Source organism: Canis aureus, chromosome 12 (assembly GCF_053574225.1).
Source record: "Canis aureus isolate CA01 chromosome 12, VMU_Caureus_v.1.0, whole genome shotgun sequence".
NCBI lineage: Eukaryota > Metazoa > Chordata > Mammalia > Carnivora > Canidae > Canis > Canis aureus.
This window is the reverse complement of record NC_135622.1, coordinates 41,051,098-41,077,578: the sequence shown is the minus strand read 5'-3', so window position 1 is coordinate 41,077,578 and position 26,481 is coordinate 41,051,098. Positions and strand designations below refer to the sequence as shown.

The following is a 26,481-nucleotide window of genomic DNA, read 5'->3' as shown; positions in this document are numbered from 1 at the left end:
ATTTCCTTCTTATGCTTCAGCTACTTGAAGTTGGATTTCTGCTCTTCACAACCTACCACAGTTGAGTGATACTACTAGAAGATGCAAATTCTTAACATGATCACTTTTTGTATCAACCCTCAATAAAAGTTGAGTACAAACTAAATTTTAAAATGCTGGCAGCAATAAAATTTATCCTTATCAGTTTTCTGATTGCTGAAGTTAAACACAGACATTGTAAAATAGGTTTATGAAAACTAGGACCGAGTATAAAATGGTTATCTCAGATTTTGATCTGTACCTATATAAATACATTTAATTATCTTATTATTTTACAAAAATTGGATAAGACTATGCTTGTAATCCTGCAGCTTCATCTTCCACTTAATAATGTATTTTGGACACTATAATGTAGCAGTTCATGTACCTCTGCTTGGTGTTTTCAGTGTTTATGTTCAAAGTGTGTCCTCCTAAATGTCTATCATTTGTAATGGCAGTCACTAAGAGGGCACGTTATCTCATTGATGGAATTCTAGCTTAGAGCCCAGAGAGACCTCTGCTATTGACTTTGTGGGCAGGTAGGTTTTGAAAGAAGTTGAATGGCTCGTATTTCACCTCCGTGATATAAATCATGTCATACTGTTGGCAGTATTTCAAGAGCTCTCTCAATTCAGGGTTGAACCACACAAGAGAGCCAGCAGGCATTTGCCTGGCCATCTGCCAGGTGACCTTAACATTCTGTAATGTGGTCAGTACAGGCGAAACAGTAAAGCCTGCTCATTCGGGACTTCTAGACTAGCTTCATAATCAAGAATCATGAAAATAATAAGAACTAACACAATAGCAAGTTTCATTGAGCATTTGATAGGTGCCAGGGACGTTGGCTAAGCATTTGACATTAGTTATATTCTTTAATGTTTATAATAACCCTAAAAAGCTAGTAGACTATCACTACTTTAGTAATTAAATAGAAGTTCTCACCCATGGTCAGAAAGCCAGCAAGTGGCTGTGCTGGGATTTGACCTCAGCCTAAATAACCCTAAAGCCCCTATTCTTCACCAGCATTTATTCTGCTCTCCAATTTGACTCAGCTGACTTGTGACATGTATCTATCCTTACCCCAGGACTTGGGTTTTGAGGTGTAAAAGTTTTTAGTATTGGGAAATTTTGTGGAAATTTGACTAAAACCGTTGTTGTTGGTTTACAAGAAATTTAGGGGCAATATTACAAGATCCTTTTGGTTGCTACAATATGATGCAAGAAAGGGTAAGAGGTTTGTAGGCTGGAGTTCTGTTCCCTGACACCTCTGACATTTGCTGAGTCAGACTTCCTAAAATCATACATATTAGAAAGAATATAGTTATGTGCAGTAACAAAATCTATACTAATTGTAAACAGCACCAAGTCATTAATAAGAAAACTCAATATAAAATATGACTTTAGGAAAATTGGGTGATGTATTAATTTCCTATGGCTCCTGTAACAAATCACCATAGACTTTGTGGCCTATAACAATATAGCTTTATTAACTTACAGTCCTGGAGGTCATGAATCTAAGATAGGTCCCACAAGGCTGAAATCCAGGTGTCGGTGGAGTTGGGTTCCTTTTGGAAGCTCTAGGGAGGATCCATTTCTTTGCCTTTCCTAACCTCCAGAGGTGTGTGCATTCCTAGCCTGAGATCCTGCTCACTCCGACCTCTACTTCTGTCATCACGTCTCCTTCTCTGATTCTGACTCTCCTACTTCCCTTTTTTCAGTTGGTTGTTATTGCTGTTATTTTTGTTAGAAAACCTAATTTTTTAATTGTGGTAAAATACACAAAACAAAGTTTAGCATCTTAACCATTTTTGAGCATACAGTTTAGTGTTATTAAGTACATTCACACTCTATACCCATGGAACAACTCCTCCTCCAACCTAGCAGGCATAATTCTGTGTTTCTATACATTTGGACGATTCTATACACTGAATATAACTGGAGTCATACAATGCTTGTCCTTTTGTATCTGGTTTATTTCATTTAGCACAATATCTTGAAAGTTCATGTCATAGCACATGCCAGAATTTCTTCCACTTTAAGGCTGAATAATATTCTATTATAATAATATTCTATGTTTTTCTTATTTATTGAAGACTATTCAGGTTACTTCTAGCTTTTGGCTATTTTTTTTAGGTTCCCAGACCCAACTCCCCCCCCCCCCCCACAACACCAAGCAATTCTTGGACACTAGTGGGCTGAATAATCAAATATTTCTTATAAATTGTTATATTGTACTATTGTGAATAATGCTGCTAGGAACATGCGTGTACAAATATCTTTTTGAGACCCTGCTTTCAATTATTTGGGGCACATAACCAGAAGTGGAATTGTTGTATCACACAGTGATTTTATTTTTAATTTTTTTGAACTGTCATACTGTTTTACATAGCAGCTGGACCATTTTACATCTCCATTAGCAGTACATTGGGCTCCAGTTTCTCCACATTCTTGCCAACACTTTTGTTTATTTTGATAGTAATCAGCCTGGTATGTATGAAGTGGCATCTCACTGTGGTTTTGTTTTTCAATTCTCTGATGGTTAATGTTGAATATTTTCATGTGCTTATTGGCCATCCTACCTCTCATTTATAAAGACCCTTGTAATTACATAGGTTTACTTGGATGGTCGCAAATTCTCTCCCCATTTAAGGATCTTTAAATTAATCCCATCTGCAAAGTCCCTTTTGTCATATAAAATATAATGTTAACATGTTCCAGAGATTAGGACATGGACATCTTGAGTAATGATGGGTGTAGCGGGGGAAGGTCATTATTCTGTCTACCACAGGGAACTACTATACTGCTAAAGCCAAGAGAATTAAAAGTTTGAAGAATGAATGTTTGGTTGATGATTTCAAGCACTGCACAGTGTCTGTGCAATCCAAAAAGATTAAGCTGAATTTTATGATCAGCTAAATTGAGCTATGAGACAGCCTTTGGTAAAGTGGCAGGGCTGCAACTCAGGAGAAGTTACTAATATTTGTATGTAAACTATTAATTTGTGATTGTATTTTGCATATATAGGTTTCTCCCTAAAGAGCTAGCCTGTTTGATTTACCCAGAGTTCTCATAGGTTCAGGTTAAAGTAAAAAACATGCAGTCTCCCCCATCCTGGAACCAAAAAACCCACAAAAAACAAAAACCCCCAACATGCAGTTCCAGACTAGTATGGCAGCTCTACTCTGCAGCATTCAGGGTACTTCCAGCTGTCTGTTCCACCATCCCTCCGGTGAGGTCCTGGTCCTTGTGGTCCAAGTGTCATCCACATTCCAGGCAGCAGGATGGAGGGGCAAAAATGAAGGTGATGCCAATATACAGCAAGGGGAAAGATAGACAAGTTACTTAAGAGGTCACTTGGGTTTTTTGGTTTTTTTTTTTTTTTTTTTTTCTTTTCACTTGGGTTTAAAACTAAGGTGTTTGATGTGAGGGCAGATTACTTGTATGGAGAGTCCAAACAAGAGAGAGATGGTAAGTACTTACAGTGATTGAAGGAGCCATGGAGATCATGGTTTACTGGCAGACAGACACAAGAGGAGGAGTGACAACCCTGGGCCTAAGGAAATATGTGTTGTTTGTGCTGTTAAGACAAGATGTGGATTCTGTTAAAGACTGACTGAGTCTCAAGATCCAACATGTTCTCCAGGTATAGGTGCCCATCGGGCTTTGGGAAGGAAAAGAGATGGTTTTCCTTCTAACACTGGAGAAAGTGCCAAGAAAATAGGTGATAGAGGAAGAAATATGGAGACTGAGAAACTTTGAGGTAGGTCACCTCTGGCAGTCTTAATCTGACTCTAAATTATGAGGCATGACTATCTGCAGAGAGTAACACAGGTGGGTAGAGGCCCAAGTGTTTCAGGGCTTATTGAGCAAAGAGATTCACAAGGCCATGGGAGGTGTGAAGAGGCAATGGAGACTTACAGCTGTGCACGAAGCACTCACTTGAAAGGTAGCTTACCTCTAAGGGCACAGCTCCAGTGGAAGAGTCCTTTAAAGCAAGAGAAAGAAAATCAGAGCAAAGGAGAAGTCCGTGGAAGTACCAAGAGAAAGGCATTCTGAAAGTCTGATGCAGGTTTTGTAGTTATTATACTGAATTACCTATTGGGGGCATATCAGATAGTTTCAGCCAGAAAGTATAGTCAGCAACCAGAATAAAGCACCATGGTATATTGGTATTTGTTGATACACTCATGGTTCTGATTTTACACATGAAGAATGTCAGAGTTAGAACTTATCAAGTGATAAAGGAGCTTTTAACCCAGGGTGCCTAGGTGGCTCAGTCAGTTAAGTGTCTGCCATTGGCTCAGGTCCTGATCCCAGAGTCCTGGGATTGAGCCCCACAGCGGGCTTCCTGCTTGACGGGGAGACTGCTTCTCCCTCTCCTACTCCCCTTGCTTGTGGGCTCTCTCTCTGTCAAATAAATAAATAAAATCTTTAAAAAACAAATAAACCAAAGGAGCTTTTATCCTCAAATGCAAAGCTGATTTAATGTTGGAGGTGGGCTACTGTACTATATCATACAATGAAATAGAGTAAGAAAAAATATTATCTTAATAGACACCAAGAAAGTATTTGATAAAATTGCATACCTAGTTTTTACTTAAAAAAAAAGGAACCTTACAAACTAGCAATAAAGGAATTTTTTGACAGAAATATCCACACGTGTACTCAAAGATACTTAAACATAAATAAAAGGCAAATGACTTGAAAGAAATAGGCAAAATGATGATCATTTGAAGACAGAATAATCTAGAAAATTCAGGAAAATAAGCTACAAAATCATTATTTTTCCTACAAAGTAACCAAGAAGAGTTGTAATAATATATAATAGAAGTTCCACTCACAGTAACCCCCTCTGTTAGTTTCCTAGGCCTGATCCAACAAAATCCCATAGACTAGGTGGCTTACACAACAGAAATTTATTTCTCACAGTTCTGGAGGCTGAAAGTCCAAGTTCAAGGAGTCAGCAAGTTTGGTTTCTACTGAGGCCTGGCTCCTTGGCTTGCAGGTGGCCTCTCTGTGTCCTCACATGGTCTTTTCCAGGGATACCCCTGGTATCCCTTTGTATGTAGTAATCTCAATCTCTCTTTTTTTTAAAAAAAGCAAACTTCCAATATTCTATACATCATTTGGACTTGTCTGGAGTCTTGGAAACTTGACTACCCTACATTCTAAAAATGGACCTTGAGAGCTTGTTTGGGGGTTCTAGCAGAGGAATGCAGCTACTTGTATACCCTCGCCTGAAGAACAGTCCTTCCCTGTATCAGGGAAGGTCATCTTCTTCCATCAAGCATGTAGCTTCAGGGAGGGACACAGGTACATGGAGCAGTAAGGGAGGAAGGGGACACCTCCCTAGCCAGCCAGATCAGCCAAATCAACCCTGCCGATCAATGGAGTGACAAAGGTCACAGCCAGATTGCCCTTGTATCCCTAATCTTCTCCTTTTATAAGGACACCTGTCAGATTGTTTTAGGGCCCACTGTAACAACCTCATTTTAATCAAAATATAGTCACATTCTGAGATACTGGGACTTAGGATTTCAATATATGAATGAGGAGAGTGCACAGTTAAGCCCACACCTCCAGAAAATATACAATACTTAAATATAACCCTAAGAAGATCTATGAACAACCCAAAGGAAGGCAGCCATACCATGAAAATATACAGAAATACATAAAGAATGGATAAATGGTGGTGGGGGGGTGGATAAATGGGTACATACCACGTCTTAGTTGGAAAGTCTCTGTATTATAAAGTTCCAATTTATCCTCAATTTAATTAAACTAAAAGGTAACACAATTGTAAGCAAAAGCCCAACAAGATCTTCTTTACATCTCTTATCCTTTTTCATTTTTCTTCCATATTTGTTATATTACCTTCAACGGTATATTCTTTATTTCTAAAGGGTGTGCCACCATCAGCTGGATCCATTGTCTTCCACCCCAAACTCACCTTCCCCACTGCCCTCTGCCTAGCAATGGGAGGTCATCACCCTATCAGTCACCTAGGAGAAAATCTCTGGCTTATTTGGGAAAATTCTTTTTAGTCCACCTATAAACAATCAATCAGTCACGTGCAGCCATTTTTGTTAAAGTTAAACCCATTCCCCCCATTCCATTCCTAATTGCCCTCCTTACCTCACATTTGGATTTTAACTCTGCACATCACCATCACCTAGATTAATCTTTCTAAAATACGATTTTTTTCATCATTCTCTTCCAATTTACAAAAACCCAGTTTAATAACTCTACTGGGCAGCCTTGGGCACGTTAATCACTGTGTTTCAGTTTGCTCATCTGTAGAATGGGGATAATAGTACCTACCTCATAGAGTTTTCATGAAAATTAAATGTCACAAAGTATTAATCTGTAGGGCACTTAGAACAGTTAGCACTTTCTACATATTTGCTTAGTAAATATCTTCCTCATTGTTTTACCTGATGCTTAAAAGTGCTCACTTTGGGACACCTGGGGGGCTCAGTGGTTGAGTGTCTGCCTTTGGCTTACATCGTGGTTCTGGGGTTCTGGGATCAAGTCCCGCATCAGGCTCCCTGCAGGGAGCCTGCTTCTCCCTCTACCTATATTTCTGCCTTTCTCTCTATGTCTTTCATGAATAAATAGTCTTTTAAAAAATAAAAATTTAAAAAAAAGAGGGAACACTTAGAACAAAGTCTGATGTGAAAAGGAAAGTTGTAGGGCAGCCCAGGTGGCTCAGCGGTTTAGCACCGCCTTCAGCCCAGGCTGTGATCCTGGAGACCCAGGATGGAGTCCCACATCGGGCTCCCTGCATGGAGCCTGCTTCTCCCTCTGCCTGTGTCTCTGCCTCTCTTTCATGAATAAATAAATAAAACCTTGAATAAAAATAAAAGTGCTCACTGAGGAAAACTCATTCCTGAGGGGCTAGACACTGTATGCCCTTTCCAAATGGTTATTTTCAGAAATACTTGACAAATAGGTTATCAGTGAACACACGTGTTCCTTACAGCAGTATATTTAATAGAAAAATATTGAAGTATGTCTTTAGAAAAAAATGTTTAATAAAAGATGGTGAAGTCATACTATGGAAAACTGTGGAGAGAGACAAAGATAAATTTGTAAATAAAAGTTGCATTTGCTATGGAAGGATGGCCGTAATATACTGAGTGGTGGAAAAAAAAAAAAAAAGTCAGCTGATGAGTAAGAGGCGCAATATGCTCTTGTAAACATTTGTTTCCAGATGAATAGGATGCACATGAAGCTGTACGCAGAGGACAGAGGTTTCTGTTATGAAATGAGGCTGTATGACCTTCCTACAGTGAACAGGTTTCACTTTTATAATTAAGGCTAAGCAAAAAGAAATAATGAAAAGGAAACTAAAAACCGTTTAAAATCTCCTTATCTCTAGACCTTTTGCCTTTGATTTTTAGTTTTTTATGTGAACTGCATGAAAATACTGGTGATTTTGAGGTTGATGAGAGGTCAGATTGCCAGGATTTGCTTCAACACCTCTATCCCACTAAAAGGTGGCTTTAAACGCCTTGCAGATGAACCTCAAATGTTAGTCTTTATTTTTTGCCCGAGCGTCATCAAATAGTGATTGATGCTTCATCCTGAAAGTCGGGCAAAGACTTGATGTAATTACCTGGGAAATTCAAAGAAGAGGAGACGCAAAACCTTCTAAGTGAAGCACTGATGAGGGTTGGGGGACCAGCTACCCTCTTCAACAACAACAACAAACAACAACAACAACAATCTCAAGACTTTCAGAGGTAGAAAATCCTCATGTAGAATTTTCTCATCTTCTTGATAATCACTGCCAGCACCAAGAGAAGATTCAGAGTTGTAAATTAAGTCGGGCACACCTGAAAAACGCCCTTTTCCATAGATGTTCTTCGGGATTTCCTATATGCCGAGACTCAAAAGAGTTTGGGGTTTGTAAATAAAAGGTGGCCCTGTGTAAGGCGTGACAGCAAGTAAGCAATCTCAAAGAAACTAATGACGCGGTAGGGTTTTAACGACTCAGGCACCTGCTTTGCCTAGAAAAACAGTCTGTTTTCATTTGTCATCCCCGGGGCCTCAAAAAGCTAGGCCTTAGCCACCACCTGGTGACGCGGAGGACGCGCGAGGTCTCACAGCGGCCGCAATTAGAAAGGCTGAGCCTGCTCCTTTAAGGAGCTGACTCACGTGGATGCTGTGTTGTGTGCGCTCAGCTGGGGAGGAGGTGGATCCTAAGTCTCTCCGCATTGGCCGCCTCGGGAGAAGGGGCAGAGCTGGCCTCGCTGATTGGCTGCGCGAGTCCGAGGCGTCGAGCCAGGGGCGGGGCGAGCGCGGGAGCCCGCCCGGGGTCTGCGGCTGCTGGGAGGGGTGGGCGGCTACGCGGAGGGGAGAGGGCGCGGGGGGAGGGTGCGGCGGGAAGGGGCGGGGCCCGGCGGAAGGGGCCGGGTGCCGCGGCCGGGGGCGGGGCCTGGGAATGAAGGGCGTCCTGGGCCAACCGGGAGAGCCGACGGCCCGGGGGGCGGGGCCGCGCCGAGTGATTGACGCGGAGGCCCAACCGGGGAGAGGCGGGGCCAAGGCCGGGGCCTGACTAAACCCGGAGACTCGGCGGCCGAGGGGCTTCATCCCGGCTGAGGAGCTACAGCCGCCGGCGGCCGCGGGTCTCACAGCCGCTCTGGGTGAGTGCGGCGGGCGCGGGAGGGCCGGGCTCGGAGCCTGGGGGCGCCGGGGAGGCTCCGGGGCCGACGGCTTCGAGGCGCTCCGGGATCGGCCCGGGGCGCCGAGGGCGGGCGGGCGGGCGGGGGGCCCAGGCAGGAAGTGCCTCTTCTTCGCCGCGCTGCCCCCGGGGTCCCCGCGCGGCCGCCTCGGGGGGGCGGGGGGGCTGCGGGGCTGCGGCCGCCCGGCTGCTCGGTTTCCTCTTTGTGAGGCCCGGGCGCGGCGGCCGCCGTCGGCCCTCCCCCGCCGCGCAGCCGGGGCGACCCCTCAGCCCGGCGGCCGCGCCCCCGCCCCGCACCCGGGAGGCCCTTCCGCGGCCAGTTGGGCCGGCGGCGCCCCCCGCCCCCCGCCCCGCGCCCCCCGCCCCCCGCCCCGCGCCCCCCGCCCCGGCCCGGCCGCCCCGCCCCGCCCCCTCACGGGCCGCGTCCCCGCCGCCGTGTCGGGGGCGCGCCGGGGTTGGGCGCCGCCGCGGCCGCCCCGAGGCCTGCCCGCCGCGGCCCCACCGCGCCCTCGCCGCGCCCCCGGCCGGGCGTCGAGGCAGAGCTCCGGGGCCGCGATCCCGCCGCGGCGCGCCCCGGCCCGGCCTCTCAGGGTCACCGCCGCGGGCCGCCGGCTTTGTGTCTGCCGCGCCGGGTGGCCGCCGGCCGCCAGGGCCCCAGGGGCGGGCGCGGGCGCGGGGCCCCGCCGGCCGCGCGGAGGGGGGGGGGGGCGCCTGCCGGGCCGCCCCCGGGCCGCCGGGACCCCGCGCCGCCGCCCGCTCAGCTGTTTCCGGCCCGCGCCTGTGCTGCGGGAGGAGGCCGCGCGGCGCTCGGCCCGGCCCCTCCCGATTGGCCCGCGGCGTCACGTGCCCGCAATCAGCTGGGGCCAGCTGGGGCGGCTCGGGCGGCCTCGCCGGGCGGGGTGGGCGTGCGCCCGCCCGCCCGCACCCCCCGGACGCCGCCCGCCCGCCCGCACCCCCCGGACGCCGCCCGCCCGCCCGCACCCCCCTGACGCCGCCCGCCCGCCCGCCCGCACCCCCCTGACGCCGCCCGCCGTCCGGGTAGCCGCGCCGCGCACTGCGGATTGGGAGCCGCTCGGGAGCCGCGAGGCGGAACTGCTCCCCGAAGAGCTGTTGCGTCCTGACGCCTAGTAACCCCCCCCCCCCCTCCGAGGGAGAGCCCGGGAAGGTGGACGACGAGCTCATGTATTTTTAAACCTTTTTTTTTTTTTTCTTCTTCTTCTGTTTACAGAGCCCTGTCGGTAATCTGAGGATTTTTATTCCAGGTCTCCTTGACAGATGGAAAACCTGAAGCGACCTCAGGCTAGCTAACCCTCTGTTTTTGGAAAACTAGACTTGCTGGTGAAGTCACTGAGGTCCGGGGCGGGGGTGGGGGGGGGGGTGTAATAGGATATTAGCTCACTTGGTCGTGGCCGTGTCTACAGTGTTGCCGCGGCGTTCCGACGCAGACCAACCAAAATACACACCAAGTGTTCCCCGGGGTAAATATTTCTGCCAGATGTGAAGGGTCCTGGTGGATTCTTTTCCTAAAACTTTATTGCGTTATTTGTGCTGTGTTAGATTAAGGGGGTTACTGAGAACTCTTCTCGAGAAGCCTGTAGCCTAGTGAAAAGTCCTAGGCAGACGAAGTCGAGTAACAGTGCAAACTTAATTGTTAGTAAAGTAGGAAATGAGTGTCGCAGGAGTTGAAAAATAGGGCAGTGAAGAAGAAATAGGTAACTGTGAAGTGGATCGGGATTGCTTAGACCTACAAAATGGGAGGAGAGCTTTTGGGCAGACAAGCCTAGGAGGAAAAACTTCGGCCTGGAGCATTTACAAAATAGAAGGTGGAATTTGGCACACCATGTATGTTTCCGCTTATATCTGTCATCTTTCTGGGTATGTACTGGAACACCAGGTAGAACGTGCCTCCTTGGAAAGGACTGATGCCTAACTTTATCATGCCCTCACCCAGCTCAGTGCCCGACAATACAGGCCTACTGGTTGATTTTCTTTTTAAGTTGATCTCTAGCAACTATCTTACCTATAGGAGAAGGAGATAATAAAATGTGTTCAAGTAAATTATTTATTTCTGTACAGGGGAACTTAGGAAATCAGATTCTGAGAAAACAGTTTTTCTAAAAAGGTTAGTAACATGTGACTTCTAAAAATAATATCTGGTTGGGTCATCAAGGACTTTTCTCTGGACTTTATTTGCCTTTTGCTCTACTTAAGTGGTAGGAGAGAGAAAAAGGGTTAGAAACCATTAAAAGGGAAGGGAAATAAAGCCAAAATTAAGTCTAAAAAGAAGATATTAAATTAGACACTACCCTCCAACATAGTCCTAACATAGCCCTAAATTATGTGCATGAGATGTGAAAGCTAGTTCTAAATATATTCATGGATGTGAAGATAGTCCTAAGTACACTTGCACCCAAAATACCATTTTAGGTTTTGGAGAGCCTAAATGGCTATATAAATCATTATCCATTTTTCTGGTAATCCGGTGTGCTAATACCTGGGTAATGTAGAAACTGAACCTTAGCTATGACATGAACTTGCTACTTGACACCTGAATTAGGAAACCAGACGGTTAATATTTACTCCAGTCCACCCAGTAAGGTTTTTTTGACTCATGGTATTTCATCATAACAAATGACAGATCTCGAATTTGTCTTGCCAATGGGTGTTTGGGGGAGATTACCAACTCGGATTGTTTAGCTGACTCACTGAGTTACATGATTACTCTTATTTTCTAGTGATGACTAAACAATAAGTATTATAGAAATATAGTAAACCTGGAAAGCATTCAGCAACAACAAAGGCAATTATTTGAAGAACCAAAACAAAAATATAGAAGCTACTGCCCATTGAAGACCTGATTCCACAACCAGAACATCATTTGATACAGCAAAGGAAACTAGTCGGGTATTGCAAGAGAATTAACAAGAGGAAAACAGAGCTTTGTCTTGTCACTGAAACCTTGGCTTGGTAAATATTTTGTACAAAAATTGGTAAATTGGTTTTATGGATGGAACTCAATTTATTTTCTCCCTTGTAGGTTTTCAAGAGTTTAGTCACAAGTCAGTATGAAAATAGTTGATGAGAGAATAATAGCATTAAATGTTAATTCTAGTAATCAACCCAGCACGATTAAAAGTCCTTAGGTTTTATGACTTCCTTTGTCTTAGAGAGAGGAGAGACTGAAAAACAGATAAACAAACATGCTTCAGCATGTTTTCATTTTACCAGAACCATTACAAAACACAGTCTTCTCTGGAAGGGCAGATTTCTTGAACCCTTTCTGCCCTAGGCCTCTGCATGTTCAGTTCCCTGCTATAGAGCGTCTTTGTGGGTTACATCTGCCAACCACCTCCTGGCATCAGAAAAGCCCTGCTCGCTTGTCCAGCAATAGGTAGTGAACCAGTATTATCTGTTCTGTGTTCTGCGGAAGTGCCCTGAGGAAACCATTGCTTTACAGAGGAAAAGTCTGTGAACAGGCGTTTTTCTCATCAGTGGATCCTTAGAGATGCAAATCAATACCTGCTATTCTCCCTGGTATTTTTAGGGCTGGACTGTATGATGGTTTCTTTGGCCAATTCTACTTGCCAGGGTTGGATCCCAACTGGATTGTTAATTACAGGAAGGGCTAGAACTATGACACTGAGAATCTGAGATGCTTCAGAAGGTTTCTAACTTTTGCTTGTTATTTCTGTCACCTCATTGCTTAGCTTTGCGGTAATTAACAGGAGGTGAAGCGGGTTAATTGTTTCATATTTTTTCATGTTTTCTTTAATAGGACGGGGAAGTTAAGATGGGGAACGTGGAAGAAGGAAATCTACTTTTATTGCATTTGTTTAATATTTGTGGTGTGCCAGGCACTATTCTCATAATGGATTATCTGCATTGAATTCTCACAACTCAGAGATGGATATTGTTGAAGAAGCAGAGGATAGCTTATCCAGAGTTTACACAGCTTTAAAGGGCCAGAGCTGAGATTTGAACCCAGGCTGTCTGACTCCAGAATTCAAATATTTGGGCCACATTGTTTAAATCCTGGGGATAAGGAGAGAAGGAGGTAGCAGCTTGGTATATATTATTGATTTTTGTAATCTTTTTAGAGCTGATCTGATTATAGAAAGTTAAAGATTTTAGCTAGAAAAACCTGTGAAGAAAAGGCGAGCAGGATTAAATTGATCCTGTGCAAAATACTCCTGTTAATCCTTAAACCTGAGTGCCAACTAAGTTTACTTTTTTACTGAGAAAGACTGTCTACTTCCCCCCGCCCCGCCCCAAAGATTTTCTTTATTCATGAGATAGGCAGAGGGAGAAGCAGGTTCCCTGCAGGAAGCCCGATGCAGGACTTGATCCCAGGACCTTGGGATCAGGCCCTGAGCCAGAGGCAGAAGCTCAACCACTGAGCCACCTAGATGTCCCAACTGTCTACTTTCTAAGTGAAAAGCCCTTTTCACTATCTGAGAGATTTTTTTTTTTTTAAGATTTTATTTATTCACAAGAGATGGGGGGGGGGGGGAGGCAGAGACACAAGCAGAGGGAGAAGCAGGCTGCAGGGACCCAGATGCAGGCTTGATCCTGGATCCCAGGATCACGTCCTGAGCCTAAGGCAGATGCTCAACCGCTGAGCCACCCAGGCGTCCTTCAGAGAGTTTTTAACAGGGGTCAGCATACTTTCTGTCAGGGGCCAGATAGTGAATTTTGTGAATTTAACAAGCCATAAGATTTCAGCCACAACTATTCAAACTGCCATGGCAGTGAGAGAGCTGTCCAGTATAAATAAATAGGTGTGGTTATGTCCCAATAAAACTTTATCAATGGACACTGAAATTTGAATTTCACGTAGTTCTTATGTGTTACTAATAATCTTTTGATGTCTTTTTTCCTACCATTTAAAGGCATAAAAACCATTCTTAGCTTGTGGGTCATACAAAAATCAGTGGTGAGCTGAATTTTGTCCACAGGCCTTAGTTGGCTGACCCCTCCTTTTAAGGAAAATATATAGCAATGAACCAAAGAACAAGGTACCTTATTTGTCATTGATTTTGTGTGTGTGTGTGTCTGTGTGTACATGTATGTCTATGTGATATGTATATGTGTTTGCATATATATTAGCTGTGAACAAGTAGAATTTGAAATTAAAAACAATAGTGTCTAGCATCCCTCCAAAATTAAATACTTAGGTATAAGTCTACAAGATCTATATGAAGAAAATAAACTCTGAATGAAATCAAGAATGAAATGTAGTCTTCATGTTCATGGGTAGGTATTGTCAAGATACCAGTTCTTCCCAGCTTTAGATTCAATGCAGCACCAATCAAAATCCCAATAAGTTACTATACGAATATCAACAAGCTGATTCTAAAGTTTCTATAGAGAGGTGAAAGAATAGCCAATACAGTATTGAAGGAGAAAAATAAAGTCAGAAGACTGACCACCTGACTTTAAGACTTAATATAAAGGTTCAGTAATCAAGGCAATATGATATTGACCAAAGAATAGACAAATAGATCAATGGAACAGAATAGAGAACTCAGAAATAGATCCACATAATTATCATCAGCTGATATTTGACAGAGGTGCAAAGGCAATACAGTAGAACTGAAATAGTATTTTCAATAATCGGTGCTAAAACAAACAACTGGACCTCCACATCAAGAAAAATCTAGACACAGACCTTATACCTCATTCACAAAAATTAACTCAAAATCACAGACCTACCTGTAAAATGCGAAATTATAAAACTCCTAGAAAATAACATAGGAAAAAATCTAGATGACATTGTATATGGCAGTGACTTTCTAAATACAACACCAAAGTCATGACCCGTGAAAGAGAGAATTGGTAAGATGGATTTCATTGAAATTAAAAACCTCTGTGCAAAAGACATCAGGAAACCGAGAAAATAAGCCACAGGTTAAGAGAAAATATTTGCAAAGCCATCTGATAAAGTTCTTATCCAGTATATCCAAAGAACTCTTAAAAAACGCAACATAATGGCAAATAGCATATGAAAAGATGGCAAATAGCATATAAGATGCTCCATATCAGATGTTCCATATCAGATGCCATTACGGAAATGTAAACTAAAACAATGAGATACCACTGCACACCCACCTATTGAAATGGCCAAAATCCTGAATACTGACAGCACCAAATGCTCAAGATGATGTATAGAGTAACAGGAACTTTCATTCCTTATTGGTGAGAATGTAAATTGCTACAGCCACTTTGGAAGATGTAGTAGTTTCTTAAAAAAACCAAACCTAGCTTATGATCCAGTAATGTACTCCTTGGTATTACCCAAAGGAACCCAAAACTTCTACCCATTCAAAAACCTGCCTTTTATGAATTTCTGAAAGAAAAATCTTGTTTTTATACTGTAAACCTAAACTTAAAAAAAAAAAAAAAAACCTTAAATCTCAATTAAAATGTAGTCCACATTGTCTGATTTTTGAAATAGTTGACCTAGAACACAGGTTTGAACTGCATGGGTCAGCTTATACGTGAATTTTTTCGATAAATATAGTACTGTGGATGTGTTTATTCATAAAGTTTTCTGTTCTAGCTTTATTGTAAGAATACTGTAATGCATTCAACATACAAAAGGTGTTATTTGACACATTTATTTTGTCAGTATGTCACTCGGGTCAACCATAGGCTATTAAGTTTTGGGGGAGTCAATGGTTATATGCAGATTTTTGACTGCAAGGTTGGGGGCGTGGTTGGCATCCCTAACCTCACCCCCCACATTGTTCCAGCATCATCTGAAATACATTCCTGGAGATACTGTATTTCATGGATTATTCAAAGCAAAACTTTTTCCCTCTTACATATTCTGTAAATTTTTAAAAGATTGTATTAAAAGGTAGATGTTCAAAAATGTGATTGCTTCACCAGAGTCTCCTATTAAAATAGAAATTTAAAGTTCTAGGTAGCTAAGTGTACTATTGAAGGGGAAGGAAACTGAAACAATTACTAAAATGTGATCTTTAGATCATCTGTGAATTTCACTTATATTTTTAACTTTAGCCCTTCAGTTTCCATTAATTTCAGATAAACTGGTAATAGGCTCCTAGTAAACAGCCACGTTTGGTATTTATTTGAAGCTTTTAAGGATTTTAATAATCTGGAACCAAGAAAAGTTAGTACGAAAGAGGCCTTATTTATAAAACGTGGGAAATGATACTTACTAGAATTAAGATTATTAAATGACTGGGTTTTGCTTGAAATGTTAAAAAGGAAGAAAGCATCTTAAAGCTTTAGCTATAATGAGTTTAGCCCTAGTTTTGGTTAGAAACTTGAACGTCAGCACTGACAGATCCCAAAGCATTCATTTTATTACTGAGAGACACAGTAAGGTACCCCTAGGAACAACAGAGAGCATTAGTCATCTGTAAAGGCAGCTCAGTTTTAAGGTGTTTTTAAAATATGTGACTGAAGAGATCTGGATGTCTACTAAGTCTAACATATCTGGGAAATATTTTGGATCTAAAAACAAAAATAGAAAATAGATCGCTGGTTGCCTGTGACTGTAGAGGGCTTTGTGGGAATTTTGGGGGAGGTAATAGAAATATTCTAAAGCTGGATTCTGGTGATATAAAGTGGCACAACCTTATAAATCTAAAAATTATTCAGCTGTATACTTACAGTAGCTAAACTTTATGGTATATAAATTATTCCTTTAAAAAGTCTGGGGACTTTTTTGTTACAAGAATGAGCTATACTCTGTCAGAAAAAGAGTTTCAAAGTTTGTAGAGGAGTGGTTTTAGAGAGCTCTTAGAGATGGTGGGGTGCCTGGGTGGCTCAATCGGTTTGGGCTCAGGTGTGTTCTCAGTTGGGAGATCAAGCCCTGAGTGGGTTCCATGCTAGGCATGGAGACTGCTTGGGATTCTCTCTGCCCCTCCCTCCCCTTCTCTCTTTCTCCCTCTCTTTAAAAAAAAAAAAAAAAAAAGCACATGCCTTTGACCTTATTTTTATAGCGCTATTCAGTTTAACACAAATGTAGGGACACCTTGTGAATGTGCGTTGCATTTAATACACATTCTCTGCCCACAAGAGGTTTATCTGGAAGGGATGAGAATTTGAATTAAGACATTGACAGGGAAGGAGGAAAGACCTCTGAAAATGGATTTAGGAAGTATTGTTAGTTTTTCAATTTCTGTGAGAGGTTGCCAAGTTTTACTAGTTTAGGAGAGTGTGTAATTCGAACTGGCCACCAACCAGGAAAGGAAATATAGGAACAGCATAGAGGCAGAAAGGGTACGTGATAAATCTGAGGGAGAAAGACCATGAATCTAGTAACCCTGTAGTCACTATAGAATGAGTAGAGGGAAAAGAACTGGAGCAAGGTTTTATTCAGGCCCCGTCACATAGACTTTATTTCTTCCTCTACAAAAGTAGGGTGACCCTTGAAAAACTGTCCAGATTAAATGTGGTGTATATGAAGTACCAAATGCAGTGTCCCATACAGTGTAGACACTAAATAATTACTAGGTCTAAGGCAGAGTTCAGTATATCCTCCAGATCCAAAGAAACCTAATTCAGAAGTTACGTCTTAGCTTTTTTTTTTTTTTTTTTTTTTTTAATGATAGGCACACAGTGAGAGAGAGAGAGAGAGGCAGAGACACAGGCAGAGGGAGAAGCAGGCTCCATGCACCAGGAGCCCGACGTGGGATTCGATCCCGGGTCTCCAGGATCGGGCCCTGGGCCAAAGGCAGGCGCTAAACCGCTGCGCCACCCAGGAATCCCACGTCTTAGCTTTTTAATGACCTTCCTCCTTAAATAACGTGGCATTCTGATTGATATCAGCCTCTTGAGAATTTGGATAGTGTGAGTCACTAGTAGGTTGAGTTTCTAGCCCTGCAAAACTAAGGCTTAACACCTAGAACCCAATGACCTTGCAGAGATTTTTCCACTTCTGACAGAAAGGGAGGTTTTGTTTGCTTTTTCTAGATTCCATGGTATTCTAGCCTATCTTTTTGGCAAATAACTAATTTTACAGTTTTATATACATATATAGTACTCTATAAATGGAAACCACAACTAGGAATAGTGATTCTGCACAGATATTTTTGGTCTTGGTAATGAGTCATATAATTGAATCCAGTAAAAATACTTGGGTAAAAGTAAAAAATAGACTGAATTTGAAGCAAGGAAGAGAAAGCATATTAAATCTGTTTACCCCATTTAGGAATAAAGAGCTTACTTGTATCCAGTAGCAAATGGTCACAGCTATATTGTAATTTTGAGTCAAAGATAGAATGATGCAGGTAGAGGGTACAGGGAGAGTTCATTTTGAAGTCCAGTAGTATGTTTTCCACAGCAGCATTGTCTGCCGTGGCCAGTTCAAAGACCTCTAGTTATTCCTGCATTATGGTTGAAGTTATGATACGAACTTTTTGAAGGAAAATTGGTTTTAAAGTAATGAGTCCCAGAAGCCCAAGCAGGAGGCTGAATCACTGCACTTTCCTGGTTTTCAGAGAAATACAGAATCTGAGGATTGCATCTTGAGAGGTGAGACTGTAAAACCTTGCTGTTGATTACTTTCTGTAGCTGATGAGCAGTAAGAAACATGACCCAGATCACCTGTTTACAGGTGTTGTATGCTGTGGTTATATGAAGAGTCATAAACTCAAGTGTCTTACAAGGTGGAAGATAATTATGTGATGCAGAGTGTGGTGACTGAGCAGACCCAGTGTGACCTTGGCGGAGTCCTAGCTACCACTCACCTCCAGTCATTGTTGCCATATGAGAACACGTGACCCATGGGCCAAATCTCCCCATTGTTTAAAAAAAAAGCTCTTCAACGAATTCTCTCATGTTTAATGGTGGCCCACATGTTTTTTATTAATAAAAAAACATGGGCCAAATTATATGTTTTGTAACAGAAGAGTGGTTTTGTTGATTGCTGTCTCCCTGTGCTACCAAATGAGTTCAGCCTGCAGGCCTAAAATTTGCAATCTCTGACCTTTAACAAATACTGTGCTCTTAAGCATCTGAAAAACCGGAATGCTATCATTTTAAAGTCTGGGAAACAATTAGAACTCTTAACCTTTTGTCATTTTGCAGAAATGTAATCAAAAAGCTAAATATCATTTCTTAAGTCTTGTTTTCATCCAGGTTTTATTCATTGACATGTTTGTTAATGTGCAATGGTTTTCCTTTCAATAGCCACAAATTTTAATTGTATTTACCATTTGTTTTTCATTCTCATTGAACTTCCATATTGGAATGTTTAATGAAAGTCCTAATGATCTTTGTGATAATCTTTTTCTGGTATTAGAACTGCCTAACAACTTATTAGAACTGCCTAACAACTAAGACAGTTCACAGATGTACGAAGGAATGATGAAATTTCCTTTTTAATTTGTAATGAAATTTTCCCAAATTTAAAATGACAGTGGATTCTTATTACAGACATAGATTGTAGGGTTTTTTTTTCATAGTGGCAGCTATATCAGCTCTGCATGCCGTTTTAAGGATATGTGATATAAATATTTGAAACTCAGGGCTAATACTATACCAGGAATAAATTTTTTTTTAATGAGAACTATAGTATATTCTTGACTATATCTACATCTTTAAAAAATAGTGTTTAAGAGGATTAATTGCTGTGAATTCTAGGAGTTGCACATATTAACTCTTTTGAAATACTGAAGTGATTATCCTTGTTTCAGAATTTGGTTTCAAAGCTTCTTTTTTCAGTGTTTTAGCACTTCCATGATTTATTAAATCAGTATGATTTCTGAAATATAAGTTATGTAATAATGGCTTATCTTTCCCTTTTCTGTGCTTGTTTTCCTAGTCTTATACCAGGGTAATGGGAGAATTTGGGCTTTCGGGTGGGTAAACTGCATTCCAGCCATGATTGTCTGTACTTGAAAGCGGTGTGACCTTTGATCAGTTAATAACTTTGGATAATTTATGAAATGGGGGTGATAACCTCACCGAGTTGTTGTGACAGTTTTGAAGTGAGAAAGGCACCGAGTTCAGTGCTCCACAGACTCCAACTTAACTGAAGTTAGTACCAATGCCCCTAAGTGGTTGGGAGTGTACCTGATGACCAGAGCTGTGTGCTCCTAACCACAACTACCCTCTTCTTATTTTCTGATTGCCTCTTTTTCTACTCTTGTGATCATACCACGCATGCCCCACAAGTCTTTCCTAAATTAATATGCTCAGAATGTATACTTAACACTTTGGTGAAGCCTTTTTTCTCCCATCTCTGCCTGTGCTTCTCATTATTTGGTTTCTGATTCTGTGTTTTCTTCCTGCGTTTTTCACACCAACCAAAAGAGAAGTGATATTGTTCTGGCCTTGCCTAAACATGTTTGCTTCCTTGGCTCACTGCTTCTAAACAGCTCTTAGCTTGATATGCCTGTTTATTTGTTCAGTGCATGAACCTTGGATCCTTTAGTATAGAGTGAGCTACTTCCCAAATGGAGTCCCAAAGCTGAAATCGCCTATATTTTGTTTATATATATATAGTTGTCTATTATCCCCACCAAGTAAATACCAACAATTTTTTTCTTAATCATAATGCTTTCTTGTCCTTTTCTGTTTGCTTCTAGGTTTTTAGAACTTCAGCTAAAAAAATGGGCAGAATTTTCCTTGATCATATCGGTGGTACCCGTCTGTTTTCTTGTGCAAACTGTGACACAATCCTGACCAACCGCTCAGAACTCATCTCTACTCGGTTCACAGGTGCCACTGGCAGAGCATTTCTTTTTAACAAGGTTGGTGGGAAAACCAGTTGCATTTCCCTAGTGGGTTCAGTGGATACGTTTGACAGCAGTACCAGAATATCCCTCAGAGCTTGAAGATACCAGAAAGAGTCAGAAGGAGAGCTACAATCTGCACGTAGAAATGGGATCTCAGGAAGACATTACTAGAATGTGATATTTATCTTTTTTATTGCTTTTTCTTTTCTTTCTTTCTTTTTTTTTTTTTTTACTGTGGAAGTTTAAAGACTGTGTTACAGTAAGTAGGGTAGTCTCTATTGCTTCAGAACATTTAGAATAATTTAGTAGTGACTTCACAGACTATGGAAGAAGGGGCAGAAATACCTCTCTTCCCATATCACTGATTTATCCTTTTAGGGAGATAGCTGCATTAAGCTTTCATAGCTTGACAGTGCAAGTGAATAAAGATCATCTAACCAACTTCCCTTGCTCTAATTTATGTTCACCAATCATCCTGATTATGTTGTGGTTTATTGCATGCCAACAGGAAAAGTGTTTCCTGATTTACAAATTAATGACTAGTCTGCCTGCCTCTCTAATTTCTGGCTTGCTTTTAAAATTGGTTGATGTGATTCTGCCTCCTGGAGTCTAATGTGTACTAGTAGAGTTGAATTTCCCAATCTTTTAGGCTGAGAGACAACTAGTCTAGGATACTGCTCTTAAAAGTTAAGCTCAACTTCCCCAGTGGACCACCCCTTTTTTCCATTTAGAAATCAGCTTGTCTCTCAAAGAATTGATAGTGTATACCTATTGATCTTTCTTTACGTATAGAGCAGGAATTGGTACACTATGGCAGGCCAGCTACCCTTTGTTATAAATGAAGTTTAATAAAGCACAGCATGCTCATTCATTTATGTATTGCCAATGGCTGCTTTTGTGCTACAATATTAGAGCTAAATATAAATAGTTAAAGATTATATAGCCCTCGAAGCCAGAAATACTATCTGGCCCTTTACAGAAATGTAAAGCTTAGAGGATCGTTGGACATTCAGAATCATTGGAAATTTTTCACAGATTATTTGACCTCAGTTGAAAACTGTATATCACAATTTAGTAGGCCTAGTGTGACCTAGCTGGTTTATATATAAAATATATTTCCAGAAACAAATTTGGCAAACTTTTTTTTTTTTTGTGGAATACCTATTGTATACCAGGTTCTCTTTCATTGGTAGCCTTATTTGAACTCCTCATTGAATGGTGAATAACAGTTGGACCCAAATCAACATTTTATGGTGCCAGGTTGAGGACTCTTCACTGCAACAGAAATGTAACTAGTGTGTGTAAAGAGTGTGGCTTGCAGGTAAGGCAGTACATGCAGGGTACAGTAGTGCAAGATTGTATTAGATGACAGTGCAGTACAATTTCCAGATGTTTGCCTCTCTGGGCAGCTTCCTAAAATAGCTCTGGGGAAGGGTATGGTAGGTTTGACTAAAGTGACGACTGCTCTTTGCCTTTCTGACATTGCACCAACCAAAACAACATGTGCTTTTTTGGCACAGAACTTACAGGGATTGGCAATTTTGTGTTCTTGTGTTTCTTAGGTAGTTAACCTGCAATACAGTGAAGTTCAAGACCGGGTCATGCTCACTGGCCGCCACATGGTTCGAGATGTGAGCTGCAAGAACTGCAATAGCAAACTCGGATGGATCTATGAGTTTGCCACTGAAGACAGCCAGCGCTATAAGGAAGGCCGTGTGATCCTGGAACGCGCTCTAGTACGAGAGAGTGAGGGCTTCGAGGAGCATGTACCATCTGATAACTCTTGAAGAAAAAGAGATAACTCCATCTTTTCCCAGGTCTCCTTCACTGAAAACAAAAATCTACTTACATACACTGTCACCTTAGCATCAGGGTCGGATTCATGAACTGCGGAACAAGAGGTTGTGAGAATCTAAGATGGAACCTTTCTTTCTTTTCTTTTTTTTTTTTTTTTTAATTTCCAATTTTCCATCCAGCAGCAGTGTGTAGAGAGAGTATTATGCAGATGCCGTTAATTTTTTTTTTTTTTCCCTGTGTTTACATCTTGAGGCAGAATAGTCTGTCTGCAGCTACCTGATGGGCTATGTGAGGGGAAAAAAAAATCTGGGCTATTGGAGTGAAAAAGTGTGTTTTGTGTAAATTTTGAAAGGAAAATGTGTCAAGAGCATGGTTTTTAAACTTACTTGGGCTTCGTTTAAAACATTTTTTTTTAAACCCAGTTATTTCACTTGACTTGCTAGCTTCAGGGAAGAGGTCCAGATTTGCGACCAGCGCTAAAGGTTCAGTGTTAGATGGCTTGTGCTGGCCGCTGTGCCATGTTCTTGTCAGAGATGAACCGTGGCACCAGAGCCCATCCTTCCTTGTCAGTCTTGACCCACAGACGTCACCATTCCTAGTTATTTGTCACCATCTAATCGGTGTTGATTGGAAACTTTTCCTGAAATGGGGCAGAACTGCTTGGTTGTCTTTTCCATGTAACTTAAGCATAGTAATATAAATAAAGTAATAGTTGGATGTTTTTGGTCCTGTGTTGCTTTTAAAAACACCTTTTAAAAGAAAAGTGGAGTATTTGATAAGTAATTTTCATGATAGTGTTTCTTTTCCTCTCTTGAGCTAAATTGTGTATAAGAGATTACTTTGTTTAAATTAAAGCATACTGTTTAAATCCATAGTACCTTGTTTAGAAAAGAGTTGAACAGAATGCCAGTGTGCGTTCATGCAGAAAGCCTCTCATCTGCATCTGTTTTAAACGAAGGGGAAATTGGAGGAGGCTATCTAAAAATAATGCTTTGCAAAGCGTTTTCAGCCTCTCAGTTTTGTGTTGATTTTGACAAGTCTGTAGAACCTAATAGTTTCATCAAAGGGCTAGATCTGTCATTAGCATTATTTTCTCAGATCTTCCCTCCGAAGTTCGGCTATTGAAATTAAAACTGTACTTGGTCCCTTCAGGGATCAAATTTGACTCAGGGTGTTATTTTAGCCCCAAACTTACAACATTATGAAGTATTACAATATAAATGTTTCTTTATCCAATCTATTTCTAGATATTCTAGTATTTGTTTCTGATGGAATAAATGACATTAAAATTGGCTCATTATTTAAATGTATGAATGGATGTTTGAGTGCTCAATCTCTAGGTCTTTGTCTAGAAAGGATGTTTGCCTCAACTAGCAAAATCTTTTTGTCATTGATATTAGAAGTGACTTCTGAGTACAGTTAAGATTAAGTTTCTCCTCTTTGCCTTCGGCTCTTGGTTAGAGGCACAGGTCTCTGATTAAGTAGGTGTATAATATTGCATTTGAGATAAGTGGACATGAATGAGCTTTCCTTTACCATGGAATAAATCTTCAAGCTTTAAGAAACAGCTTTCATTCCCATTCATTTTCCATACTGGCCTTTGATGATATGCAGATCCCTGGTAGCATGCCTTACCTGCAGCACTATGTGCATTTGCTGTCACAATAAAGTATATTTTGTCTTGCATTGGTGCAATACTACTTATTTTCCACTGACCCTGGTCTAGTAATCATCTTGTCTTAGTTTTAACGTAAACACAGGTTATGTCTTTGAGTAGCTATGGCTTTCTTCACTTAGCACTGATGAGGTGACATTCTGGCTTAGTTAACTTGACCCGATCTACACCAGGAGATAACTGAATTCACCAGTAGTAACTTCTTTGTGATGATTTTGCCTCAGACACTGAAAAATAACAGTTTAGTATATATGAACAAAAGAATGTCCTATCACTAGGTTAACTTAGGTAACTGGCAGGTACCACAACGAACAACGAGGTCCTCTCTCCCTGCCTTTTAAAAACTGGTATTTGCAAAACTGAAAAAAAAGCAACATGGATGGATTGGATTGTTTACAGAAAAGCGAACACACTGTTCACTGGAGATGGGAACCCATTAACGGCAATGATTTTGCTTTGGGATGAGGAGGTTGACCAAACACAGGGGAGAGCATACTACATAATAAGCAGGTTACTGGGGTGGGTGGGTGGTGTACAAGTTAAGCTTTAATCTTTGAAGACTTTAGAACCCTTCCTCTTAATTTTAGGTGCAGTGGCCATATTTGTTTTGATTTTAAACAACAGGAGTGCTTTTATTTAAAGAGAACCCCTAAAGTGAGTATCATTGGGATTAAGGACTTGTTAGTAATTACTGCAATGATTTAAGTTACCCTAGTGAGTGGCTACTTTTGGATTGGAGGAGAAAAATTGTACCATATCTGTTCTGTAAATTTATTCATAAAAGTCCTGTGGGATGTTTCATTTATAGGGTGGCCCCCGCCAGGGGCCGAGATCAATCCATAGGTAGTTTGGATACGACAGGATTGGGCAACTACCCATCATAAAATATTCAGAGACATGTTTGTGATGGTTCATTTCCACACCAGTTATAAAAATATCTCACAGTTTAAATAGACATCTACTATTGCATCCCTGTTCTTAACACCAGCTTCCCACCAAGAGCCATAGAAAAGCTTCGAGGGAAGGTGTGAATTAGGAGTAGAGCAAGATTAAACTGCAAAACTCCTGTTAGGCTGGCACTTTGCACTGATATGAAAATTCCAGAAATAAAGCATAACTAAAAGGAAAAATCAGGACGCATACCCATCTAAAATTGAGTCTGAATTGTATGGTTTATTTTAGAATAATGGAACTTACCAAATTGAAACTTACATATAATGGCATAAAATCATGTTCCAAAGCACCGCTAAGGGTTTTGTCATCCTGGACAACGTTCTACATACGTAGGCTTTTAACCTCTGTAATCTGACCATCTGGGAGCCTTGTGACAGTGAATTATGCCTCTCCCAATCCTGGATTGGTCTTTGAGGTGGAATGGAGAGATCCAGATTTTCTTACCCAACTACAAAACTAACTTTGCCCAAATACATGACAGTCACTGTTCAAAGGGTTATTCAAGCTCAAAGTACGGTAGTCTCCCCTTTCCCACAGTCTGCCTTTCTGAGGTTTCAGACACCTGCGATCAACCGTGATCAGGAAGCAGGTAATCCTGCTGATGTACTGTCAGAAGGTCAGTAGTAGCCTGACCTAAATCACGATGCCTATGTCATCCACCTTGCTTCTCGTCTCAACTTATCTCAAGCAGCACAAGAAGAGGGAAGGGTGAGTACAGTACAATATGCCTTGAGAGAAACCACATTCATGTAACTTTTATTATATTGCTAAAATTGTTCTGTTTTGTTGCTGATGTCTTACTGTGCCTAATTTATAAACTTTATATATTTAGGAAAAAACATGTATAGGGTTTGGTACTATCGGCAATTCCAAGCACTGCCTGGGTCCTCGGATGTATTTCCCTGCGGGTAAGGAGGGGGGCTATGTATGGTTATGGTATGTTAACACCTGATACAAACAGGTGTTTCTCAAGAAGAGGCCAAAAGACTTAGAAGCATGAACAAGAAAAAGAGATCATTAATAAGATTTCCACCTGCTTAGAAATAGTGACCCTTAAAAAAGAGTAAGTACAGTTAAACTTTTTTTTTTTTTTAAGATTTTATTTGACAGAGCACAAGGAGGGGGAATAGCAGGCAGAGGGACAGGGAGAAGCAGGCTCCCTGCTAAGCAGGGAACCCCATAGGGGGCTCGATCCTAGGACCCTGGGATCATGACCTGAGCCGAAGGCATATGCTTAACCAACTGAACCACCCAAGCACCCAAACTTTTTTTCAGATAAACTTTAAAGGAGAGGAAGTCTCTGGGAAAGTTTCTAGAAAGATCACTAGACTTTAAAGACCTGTCTTCAATGCCAAGTGTGATTTACTGTGTGACTTTGGGAAGTGTGTGACTGAATCTCTTAACCTTCGTTTTCTCAAGTATGAATTATAAAAACAAGTCCTATCTTAAATTATTCTTGTTAAAACAGTGAATTACATGGCTTAAAAACGTAAGCATATTATGTAAATGTATGGAGTAACTACACTTTTTTCCAGTAAACCTTCACAATCCTTAACAATTTAATTTTACTCTAACGAATGACCAGAATGCTTTCAAAGTTTTTAAAACCTCCCGGGGCTTGATATGCCTTTATAACA

General features: G+C 41.5%; 2 protein-coding genes across 7 annotated transcripts; one reads left to right on the top strand and one right to left on the bottom strand.

Moving 5' to 3' along the window:
- Nucleotides 1-1,437: 1,437 nt before the first annotated feature.
- Nucleotides 1,438-8,900, bottom strand: LOC144281032 (uncharacterized). Its single transcript, XM_077843710.1, has 3 exons — nt 8,179-8,900; nt 3,974-4,003; nt 1,438-3,261 (listed from the first exon to the last, which is right to left on the bottom strand). The coding sequence occupies exons 1-3, from the start codon at nt 8,611-8,613 to the stop codon at nt 3,196-3,198; spliced, it is 531 nt and encodes a 176-aa protein (XP_077699836.1). The 5' UTR covers nt 8,614-8,900; the 3' UTR covers nt 1,438-3,195.
- Nucleotides 8,511-23,901, top strand: YPEL5 (yippee like 5). 6 transcript variants are annotated; one of them, XM_077843713.1, is made up of 5 exons: nt 9,869-9,886; nt 10,781-10,826; nt 11,440-11,671; nt 20,269-20,433; nt 21,981-23,901. In XM_077843713.1, exons 4-5 carry the CDS (start codon nt 20,293-20,295, stop codon nt 22,203-22,205), a joined length of 366 nt encoding a protein of 121 aa, XP_077699839.1. In that variant the 5' UTR covers nt 9,869-9,886; nt 10,781-10,826; nt 11,440-11,671; nt 20,269-20,292; the 3' UTR covers nt 22,206-23,901. The 6 variants fall into 6 exon arrangements, with proteins under 6 accessions (XP_077699837.1, XP_077699842.1, XP_077699841.1 ...); XM_077843712.1 differs by lacking the exon at nt 9,869-9,886 and adding an exon at nt 10,116-10,182; XM_077843716.1 differs by lacking the exons at nt 9,869-9,886; nt 10,781-10,826; nt 11,440-11,671 and adding exons at nt 8,560-8,666; nt 19,503-19,539.
- The last annotated feature ends 2,580 nt before the right edge of the window (nt 23,902-26,481 follow it).

Excerpts from the sequence above, each read along its gene's own strand:
- LOC144281032 (XM_077843710.1), bottom strand. The coding sequence starts at position 8,613 with ATGAAGCCCCTCGGCCGCCGAGTCTCCGGGTTTAGTCAGGCCCCGGCC. Across the intron at positions 4,004-8,178 it reads GCACACAACACAGCATCCAC|GACTCTTCCACTGGAGCTGT; the intron begins GTGAGTCAGCTC and ends CTTGCTTTAAAG. Across the intron at positions 3,262-3,973 it reads CTGGAGCTGTGCCCTTAGAG|GACCAGGACCTCACCGGAGG; the intron begins GTAAGCTACCTT and ends TTGGACCACAAG.
- YPEL5 (XM_077843711.1), top strand. The coding sequence starts at position 20,293 with ATGGGCAGAATTTTCCTTGATCATATCGGTGGTACCCGTCTGTTTTCT. Across the intron at positions 20,434-21,980 it reads GAGCATTTCTTTTTAACAAG|GTAGTTAACCTGCAATACAG; the intron begins GTTGGTGGGAAA and ends TGTGTTTCTTAG.